This window comes from Cygnus olor, chromosome 20, assembly GCF_009769625.2.
Source record: "Cygnus olor isolate bCygOlo1 chromosome 20, bCygOlo1.pri.v2, whole genome shotgun sequence".
NCBI lineage: Eukaryota > Metazoa > Chordata > Aves > Anseriformes > Anatidae > Cygnus > Cygnus olor.
In genome coordinates this window covers 6,526,384-6,536,375 of record NC_049188.1, presented here as the reverse complement: position 1 = coordinate 6,536,375, position 9,992 = coordinate 6,526,384, and the positions used below count along the sequence as shown (strand labels likewise).

Sequence of the window (9,992 nt, the reverse complement as noted above, 5' to 3'; positions counted from 1 at the left end):
ACCGGGCTCCCCTTTATAGGCTCGGCCCGAGGGGGTGGGGGGCGGCGGCGGCCCCAGCCCCGAGGGGGCGGCTCCCCCCCTAAAAACCGGCGGCGGGACGCGCGGCGGGCAGAGGCGCGGCCGGGGGTTCCCGGTGGACCGGGACCGGGACCGGGACCGGGACCGGGACTGGGACCGGGACTCGGTGCTCCCGGGGCCGCTGCGGCTCGGCTCGCCCCGCCATGCCCCCCCGGGGGCCGTTCGCCCGGGCCCCGGCTCCGCGCTCCCGGTGCAGCCGCTGCCGCCGCCGCCGCTGCTGCCGCTGCCGCCGCCGCCGCTCGCCGCCGCCGCCGCCGTGCCCGCGGCTCTGAGCGCCGCCGCCGTTACCGCCGCGCCGGGAGACCGCGCCCCGCACCGGCACCAAGATGCTCCGCCAAGGTGAGCGCCGCACCGGGAGGGCACCGGGGGCACCGGGGCCGTTCCCGAAGTTTGCCTCCTCGACGAAGTTGGGGCCGCGCCGCCGGGCGAACCACCCCCCCCCCCCCCCCCCGCCCCATACCCCCACCCCCCTACTCGCCGCTGCCGCCGTGCTACCGGCACCCCCGGGTCCCCGGGGAGCGGCACCGGAGGGAGCGCGGGGAACCGGGGGGGCGCGCGCAGCCGGCACCGGGAGCGCGGCGGGTCCCGCAGGCACCGGGGTACGGCGGGCACCGGGAGCGCGGGGGGGGACTGGGGGCAGCGGGGCTGCACCGGGGAAGGCGGGGGGGGGGCGCACGGCGGGGACCGGAGCGCTGAGGGGGGGGGGTCCTGAGGGGGGGGTCGGTGTCCGGTGTAAGCCCGGCTCCGTTCCTCGGGAGGGGGACACCGGGCTCGGTGGGGACACCGGGGGCTCGGCGGGGAAGTTGGGGCGCGTTCTCTTGTGCCCCCCCCCCCCCCCCGCCCCGAGGAGATTCGTGACATCACGCCATTGCCATGGCAACCGCCTGGGACATCATAGGGGAGCTTTTTGACATCATAAGCGGGGAGATGCCGACCCTCCGGGGGGGTCGGGGGGGCCCCGCTTCTCCAGCACCGCCGTGCTTGGGCCAGCCCCGGGGAGGTTGGGGGGAGAGGGGCAGCGCTGCCATACGGGGGGACCCCCCCGGACCCCCGGTCACCGTCCTGCACCCCAGGGAGGGCACCGCACCGGGCCCACCCCGTGGCACTGCCATATATCCAGCAAGGCTCCGGCGCGGTGGCACGGGGTGCGAGCTCCCCGCAGCCCCCCCATACCCAAAGGCACCGACCCCAGGAGGGGCTCAGCCCTCGCTGCCCCCCCGGGGAGCCCTTTCCCCGCTGGGGTAATGTCACCTTGCGGCTGCGGGGCCTCGCGCTCGAAGGCTCTCCTCTCCGGCTCTGGCTTTGTTCGGCTCCTAAACCCAACCTGGGCGGGCGAGGAGAGCCCCCCCGAGCCCCCCCCGAGCATCCCGCTCGGAGCACGGGGGGGGGAGGCGAAGCAGCAGCCGTGGTTTTGGGGCCGTGGAGCAGGAGCCCGAGGTGGAGCCGAGCCCTGCGCAGGCTGGCGGCGGGGCTGCTGGAAGGTTTCATCCCACCAGGGGTAGCCTGTTAAGGTCAAGATCTACGGCTTTCATTTCTGGAGCTAGAAAAACAAAATGCAAATGAAGAGCCTCTGGGCTGATCCAAACCCTATTCTTAAAGTTTTTGTCTTGTTAAGCAAGGAAATAGAGTGCCAAATAGGCTTTGTTAAGTGGCAGTCTAATTAATAATTTAAAATCTTGTAGCTGTCTTTCATTAGAATTTATCTGTACATCAACCACAAAATCAGTCAAACACACTCATTTATAAGTTAATGCCAGTCCTGAATAATTCAACAGGCAGTTAGAGGAAGGCCTCCATCCCGCCGAGAGGCTCTCCCTTCCCTGCCCACTGTGGCTGGTGGGCTCTGGGTGGGGGTCCCGGGCCCCCCGTTCACGCCAAGGAAGGGGACACCATGGGGGCAAGGGGACAGCAGCTGCTCGGGAGCGTGGGCACGTGGGGGATTTGGGCACGGGGCCGGGGCCAAACCCCTTGCTGGGGCTCGGAGGTGTCTGGTTTTGTGGTGTCTGAGCAGGTGGCGCTGCCCCTGCCATCCTCATCCTGCTCCCGGGGACCGGGGTTTGTCTTAGGGGCTGGGGACGTGGCACAACTGGGGGCTGCGGGAGCCCTGTGCAGGTGACGTCCCCGGGGGAAGCAGGTCTGTGTGTCTGCTCATGGGGTGACACCCCCTCTGCCACCTCCTGCCTTTTGGGGACGCTCGGGGACCCTCCGGTGTGGCCCAGCGGGATGCCCTGGTGTGCACCGAGCTGCCCCGGTGCCCGTGTGTGCTTTGCAGAGGGGCTGATGGAGCACGGCCAGGGCAGGGCTGCGATGCCCGGGGGTATTTTGGGCTTCCTGCCCCACGTGAGCTCCATCCTGGAGGTGCTGGGCATGGCACGGTGCAAAACACCGCTGCGGCGTCACCGCCGGTGGGCTTTGGGGTGAGTTTTGGCACCGGGACCTCGCGGGTGTCTGGGGGTGGGAGCGTGGGATGCAGCACCAGCATGAGCCAGGGTGGCAGCGGGGACGGAGCTGCGCCCCAGCGTCCTGCTAGGGGTGGCAACGGCCAGGAGCGCCCCGTGGGAGATGCAGGAGAAGGAGATTTCCAGGTCAAGGATGACACCAAGGTCACGGACAGCCACGTCTCAGCCCTGGGGCTGGGGCCCTTCGGCTCCCGTCCTGCTGGGCTGCTGCTGCTCCACGGCGGAAAAACCTCCCCTGGGTGGGTGGGAAGGGGCTGGGGGGGCACGGGGCAGGGCTGTGTGGTGCCTTCCTGCAGCAGCTCCCACCCCTGAGACCCTGGCGAGGAGCGGGGGCGAAGGAGATGTTTCCCCCCCCCCCCCCCCCCCCCCCCCCCCGCCAGGCACAGGGAGGCTTTGCCCAGGAGCAGCCGCCCTGCGGGGCCGGGCACGGCGCAGGCTGGGCTGCGGTTCCTGCACCGAGGAGCTGAGAGCCCAGAAACCTTTCTGCTCATAAAAGTTTAATTTCATAAAGAGCTGGGAGGAAGCCACAAGCTCTCTGTGCCCGGCGGAGCGGGGGGCGGCTGGGGGAAGCGCTCAGGACGCGGCCCTGCCTGTCCCTGCGGTGAGGATGGGGGGGCCAGGGGGGCTCGGGAGGGTGAAGCCGGGCACTGCTGCGATGCTCGTGGCTGCTCGAGACCTGCCTGGGTGGCAAAAGAGCCCTGGGTGCTCGGTGACCTGTTCTGATGGAGCCCCGCAGGGTCCCCGTGGCCCCATCTGCTGCGTCCCTGCGTCCCCGCGCTCGCTCCCGGGGTGCCCGAGGCCGCGGGTACTGCTCCAGGTGGCCTCAAAAGTGCTGCCCTAGAAACAGCAGCGAACCTGGCGAGGCAATGTAAAAATAGGCATTTTGGGGTGTGATTTCACACCCGCCTCTCCCCAAGGCACCTGGCGGGAGCTGGAGCTGGCGGCACGACCCCGCGGTGCGCTCGGGGCTGTGGCCCCGCGGTTTGCGGGGTGGGGACGGGAGCAGGACGTGGTCACCCCAGGGCCGGGCAGGGAACGGGGCTGCTGCTAACGGGTTCTGGCAGCACGAGGCAAAGCCCCATCTGGAGGTGAAAACCAGGCAGGGAAGCTCAGGGACCCGGGCACGCGGTGGCTGGATGTGGCCAGGGCATCGCTGCGGCCAGGCGTCCTCCAGGAGCAAACCCCAAGAATTAAACAGAGCCACGAGGCCACCACCGCGCGTCCCCGTGCTCGGAGCACCCACGGGTGACGCCGCCGGCTCCCGCACCCCCTGTCTGCCCGAAGGAGGCTCGAGGAGCCGCCGCCACGCAGCCCAAAACGCGGGCTTTGTTTGCGAAGCGCGATCCCGGGGCTTAGCGGCGCTCGGTACAAACTGTGGTTATTAACTGCAGATTATGTCTTTAAAAGCGCTTTGGCGGAGCGGCAGGCAGCAACGGGCTGGCGAGGCGCCGGCGGCGGAGATATTGTCACGATCGCTTTCCGTCCCGGCGCGGTGGCGAGGTGGGACACACGAGGTGCCACCCCAGCGCCTCCCCTGGCCCCCGCCCGAGGAGGCTGGCATCTAATTTAGGAGCAGAGGCAACAAGTTGGGGGGGCGGCGGGGGAGAGCTGCGGGCGCGAGGGATGGGGGCACCGCCGGGACGCCGGAGCATCCTCGGAGGACGGCTGCTCCTCCCCTGCCGCTTTGGGGGACGCAGCCCGAGGAGCCCAAGGGAGGGGACGGAGGGGACGTCCCTCCGCCAGCAGCACCCCTGGTGCCGTCCCCACTCCGGCTGCCGACGCCGGGTCCGATTTCCCAAATTCAGGCGGCGACTATCCCCCGTACCATCCCCGCTTAACGGCATCTCCATGGAAACCCGCAGCCCTGCGCCTGCCGCCCTGCAATCAGAGGGGACACTTTTAGGAATATTATTTTTGCTGATGACAAATGATGGAGGCTCGGTGCTGACGGAGGAACGCCCGCGCCCGGCATCGCTCTGCCCTCCCGAGCAGCCGCCCTTTCTCTTCCGGAGCCGAGGGCTTTGGCACGTGCCGTGCGCCGATCCGGCGCCTGCGGCGGCGCTGCCGGGGGCAGATGCAGGCCAGGCAGATACAGGGGGGGAATCTTCTTTGCTCAGATTAGGATTGCGGGGTTCTTAAGCCGAAAAAGCTCCATTTGGTGCAGAAAGCTCCTTTTCCTTTTTAATAGCACACGTGCCCGGCTGCTGCTTCCCTCCCTGCAGCGGCAGAGCGTTTCGGAGCCAGCCTGGCTTTGGTGAGCGGTGTTTTGTGATGCATCCCACTAGGGCTGTGGCCATCCCAGAGCCTCCAAGGGCCAAAAGCAGCTTGTGTTCCTCCTCTGCTCGTGGCTGGCTGCATGGGATGGTGGCGGATTTTGGCTCCGGAGAGCCCAGGGCACAACGGGCTCGAGTCGCTCCCATCCTGGTGGTGCCACGGGGTGGGTGCGGAGCCGGAGGGCGTCGAGGATGCACTGCGTGCACCCAGCTCCCGGCACCGCTGCTGTGCACGGGGAGGCTGGCAGGGGACACCCATGGGTGGCCGGATCCCGCTCTCTGCCGCGGTTGTTTACCAGGGAGGAGAGGCAGGAGCGAGTTTGGCTGCTGAGCTGTCAGCACTCCGTACGGAGGCAGCCCTGCAAGCGGAGGGGAGGTGCCAGCGCGGCTCCGCCAGCCCCGTGCCGCACTTGGGAGCCGCTTTTATTTCCAGCTGCCTTTGCACCGGGGCTGCTCCCCACTGCTTCGCTCCCCCAAGCTGCTTCCCGCTGGCTGGCACTGGCCGAGGGGTGCAAACCCCTTTTCCCATCCCATTCCCGCTGCTTTTTGGCTCTGCAGGGAGCCCACCGTGGCCCAGATGAGCTCTCATCCGCGAGACCTTCGTGCAGCCAGCTGCAAATCCATGGCACGGCTGGGGGATGCGCTGGCACGGGGACAGATCCCGCTGTGACCCTCGGTGCAAACCCAGAGGGAGGCAAATGCCATCAGCATCCCCACACCTGGCCCAGCCGCTGCCACCAGCTCCTCTCCGCTGGCTCCTGCCCCCGGAGCCGCCCTGCTTCCAAATCCAGCAGCCAGCAGGGTGCTGGGTACGGCCCCGCGCAGCCCCTCTGCCTGGAGCCGGGAGAGCGGCCGGGGCGCTTCCCCCTCGGCGGGGATGCGCCGGGGTGTTTTTGCTAACAAGCCCGGCGTATTATAATTTCAATGGAATTTAAAAAACAAAATAGTCCTCGCACAAATGACTCCGCAGTGCCTCTGCCAGGGCCTAAGATCTGCTGCTATCTATTTTTTAATAATTGAGGGTAATAAATATGTATTTCTTTCTCCTTTTTCTCCGTACTCCGCAGCTTGTCAGCTCCCTGCGTCTCTCCTCTGATCAGACCGCATCTTTGCCGAGCGGGGAGAGGAAAAAAAAAAAGAAAGAAAGGGGAAAAAAAAAAAAAAAAGAAAGATCCTTTAAGCAAAAAGGATTAAAGCCTTGAAAGTAGGTCTGCCCGAGCCGGCTCCGCTTTCCCCTGCTCCCAGCTGCAGCATCCAGGGCGCGGGAGGGCTGGGGCGAGAGGAGCCTGGATGCGGCCCCGCAGGGTGGCCGTGGGTGCAGAGCCCGGGTGGGGAGCGGTGCTGAGCCGGGCAAGTTGGGCAAAGCCAGGTTCGAGCCGATTCTGCTTCGGCGGCACATCTTCCCCGGCGCTTTATTCCCTCGGGATTCCTTTTTTTTTTTTTTTTCTCTCTTTTTTTTTTTATCCAGGGGATGTTTGCACGAGGCCGGGCACGTTGCGCCTCCCGGCGTGCGGGGGCCGGGGGCTGCGGGGACCCCCCCGGTGCCATCCCGGAGCTGCGGCCCCGAAGGCTGCTGCGGGCGCGGGGCGGAGGAGGCGAGCTGGTGTGAAGGAGGAGGCTATTTATAGCTTCCCCTCCGCTTTTGTTCCTTTTCCAGCAGAGCTCCTCTCGAAATAGAAACAGCGCCGGCTGCACGGCCGCTGGACCCAGCCTGGTCGCGGGGGGCCCGGACCAAGGGGGGCACCCCCATAGAGCCGAGCTTCCCCCCCTTGAGATGGGGCTGGGGTGTGCTGGGGGGGGGGGGAGCTGCCCTACTGCAGCCCCTCCTGGTGCTGGTGGTGGCCTCGCACCAAGCTGGGGGTGCTTGGGGGTGCTTTGGGCGGGGATGGGGAATGGTACCCGTGGGTGCGGTGTGCCCGCAGGGTCCGTCCCCGTCTGGCAGCCCAGCCATTGCCTCTGCTCTTCCCCTCCCAGCATCTGAGCGCATCCCCCTTCCCCATCTCTGATCAATATAGCTGGGAAAAAAACAAAACAAAACAAAGTAAATATTTAATACGATCCAGGGAGCCACGGAGAGCGCTCTCTCTCCCCCCCCCCCTCGTCTGTCTCCTCCGCCAGCCGCTCGCAGCAGCTCCCCGGCCGTAATGAGCCTGAGTGCAGCAGGGATCGATGGTGAAGGCAACCTCAGCGGAGGGGTCAGGCCTCCACGTCCTCCGCCCACGCTGCACCGGAGCTGGGGCTCACCCCCCCCTGCGCCCCCCGCCCCAGCTCGCCCTCCTCTTGCCCTGCTTTTCCTCTCCCGTTTGTCCTCTCGGGCTCCCCGGAGCGAGGAAGGCTCCGCTGCCCATCCCTCGCCCTCCTGCCCTGTGGGGCACGAGTGGTGCTGGGCATTGGCCGTGGGATGGGGGCTTCTTTGGGGGTGCAGGATGGGGCTGGGGTTGGTGCTGGAAGCTGGTGGCTGTGCCAGCACACAGGGAGCAGCTCCTTGGGGATGGGGGCATGGAGCTGGGGGGACTGCGAGCGCCCCCAGAGCTGGCACCGGCTTCCTAAATGGTGCTGAAGTGCTGTGGTGCCGGTGGGGTGAGCGGACATGCTGCCTCCTCCTCATCATCCTCACCCTCACTGCTGCCTGCCCCGTGGGTGCTTGCCCCCAGGCAGCAATGCTCTGCCCATCCCATCCCATCCTGTCCTGTCCCATCCCGTCCCATCCCATCCCATCCCATCCCATCCCATCCCATCCCATCCCATCCCATCCCATCCCATCCCATCCTGTCCTAGAGACGTCCCACTCAGCTGCCCAACGCCACCCTTTGAAGTTGCTCCAGGCTCACCCCCGTGCTCTTGTCCATCCCCTGAGCCCCGAAACCTCAGAGGAGGGGAAGCAGCCCTTTGGGACGGGCACAGACCCACCTCAGAAGCCCCATAACCCTCACCTGGATGCCCCAGTGTCCCATGTCCCCTGACACCCCCAGGGACCCCAGCAGTGACCGATGTGCCTCGTCCCTCTGCGCTCTCCGTTCACGCACCCGCCGCCGCTCTGGTGCCAAAGCCAATTGAGGGACATTTGCTAACGGGCTCCTGCCAAGCTGCCGAGCTGCTGCCGGGGGCAGGCGCAGTGTGTGATTTACACCCAGGACCACGCTCCCCTTGCTCCTGGGCCACAAATCTGGAGCCGCGAGGTGAAGGAGCGGCGGTTCCCGGCCGTGCACCGCCCGTCCCTGGCTGGGCACCCCCAAATCTGCACCACGGCGCGGCTCCATCCTTCGTCCCTTCGCTCCTCTCCTGCTCCCCGCCACGCTCACGGCTCTGCGCTCCCCCGCTGAATCCTTAAGTGGTTTCGAAGCCCGGCCGTGCGCGGCGGAGCGGGGACCTGTTCGGATTATTAACGCGCGGGGCGGGGGCTTGGGCTGCCTGGCACAGCCCACACCTGCTCCAGCTGGGGCTCCGGGCCTGCAGGGGCGCAAACGTGCCTCGCTGGAGGCAAAGCCCCCGCGAGGAGCATTTGTCTGCCCTCCCCTTCACTGCGCAAATTGGTTTTTTGTTTGTTTTTCCTGTGGAAAAGCCAATCGTGCTTGGTGACGGAGCTGGGGTGCCGCGGCGAGGAGCCCACCTCGCCGGGCTCATCCTCCTGGACGAGGAGCATCGTCCCCGGAGACGCCTGGCTTGGGAACGCTGATTGGATTTCAAAGCGGCCAGAGGTGGAAAACAAGCTGGCAGGTGCTCCCCGCTCCCCTGGGGTCCTCGTCATCTCTCCGAGGTGATGCTCAGCATCTCCTCCCCGCCGGGGCTCCCAGGGCAGGCGAAGGGGAGCAGAGGAACCTGGGGGGGGGACAGGGGCCGGGGCCAGGCCGGTGGCACGGACCCTGCGTCACAGCTGCGGGCTTGTGGCAAGGTGCCGAGGAAGTTTTGCAGCAGCATTAGAAAATGTTGACATGTTTTTTGAAACAATTTCAGATCTGATATCTGCGCCAGATTGAGTTTGTAACCAGCTTTATTGTTTAAGCCTGCTGGGATTTCATCAAAGGCGTCTGCTGTTTACCCAGAACCATTTCATTGGAGAAAACAGCAAACAGACCTGCATTTCTATCTGATTTCACTTTTTCCTTTTCCTCCTGAATTTAAGTGCTTGTGAAAAGCATGGCTGATAAGGCAGAGCAATGTGGATAAATCCCGAGGACCGGCTCGGCAGAGGCTCCACCAGCTGCTCTGTGTTTATTACCAGACCGCAGGCAGTCGCGGCAGCGGCTCCCAACCTGGATGAGGCGGTGGCCACACGGGGACCCTGCCGTCCCCAGCCAGTTTTGGGTCCTGGCTCCTCGGGCTGCGATGGCTGAGGATCCCTGCTGGTGGTTTTGCTGCCGCTTTCAGATTTAAACAACTTTCGATTTAAGCTACAAAGAAGTGAACATTCAGCCCTGCGCAGGGAGCGGCAGTGACCCAGGCAGGAGATGCGCTCGGTGATACCGCAACAAGCCTCGCCAAAGCAAAGGCAGCCGCGGGAAGCAGATAAAGATGAAGGAGAGGCGAAATCAGAAAGGGGCCCGGTGTAAATCACATTCATCCTCCCTGTGACCGGGTCCCGGGGCTGCTGGGGACGCCTGCCCCACTCTGTGCCGTGCACGGCCGTGCCAGGGGGCTCCAGGGACATGATGGCGAGGAGCTGGGGCTCAAAACAGAGCCCAGAAAGAGGGGGCACCCTTCCCGGTGCAGGTCTCTGGGTGCTCCTCGTGGCTGCCCATCACCAGCATCACTTTTCCCCAGGGTTTGGGCATCTTCCCCTCTTGGGAGCGGCTTGGGAGGCCATGACACCTTCCCCCAGCCTTTAGGACCACGATGAGATGGGTACGGGCTCGGTGCCAAGGACTGGCTCCCTTGGCACCACGCAGCAGCCAGGGCTGATGCGATTTTGGGCGATGACGTGCTCCCTGCCAAGTCCCCTGGGCCCCATCAGCATCTCCCGGCCGTCCTGGGGCTGGCAGCTCCCTGCACCGACACACCGAGGGCTTGTCCACGACATCCATCACACCTGCACGGTGACAATGTAATTTTTATCTGAGGTTGTTTATTTCTCAGACAGAACTACTTGTAAATTCCGAGAAGAATATATATCCCCGCGTGTGACAGATCCAGCACATGGCGATTAATCTGCCCTCTTAAGACCGGAATGCAAAAGTGTCCCAAT

General features: G+C 65.5%; 1 protein-coding gene across 1 annotated transcript in view; it reads left to right on the top strand.

Moving 5' to 3' along the window:
- The first annotated feature begins 287 nt into the window (after window positions 1-287).
- Window positions 288-9,992, top strand: part of RTN4RL1 (reticulon 4 receptor like 1) — a 29,122-nt gene continuing 19,417 nt past the window's right edge. The window contains exon 1 of the mRNA XM_040532509.1: window positions 288-417. Within this exon, the coding sequence (XP_040388443.1) occupies window positions 405-417 (13 nt within the window). The 5' untranslated portion in view covers window positions 288-404. The remainder of the gene's footprint in view (window positions 418-9,992) is intronic.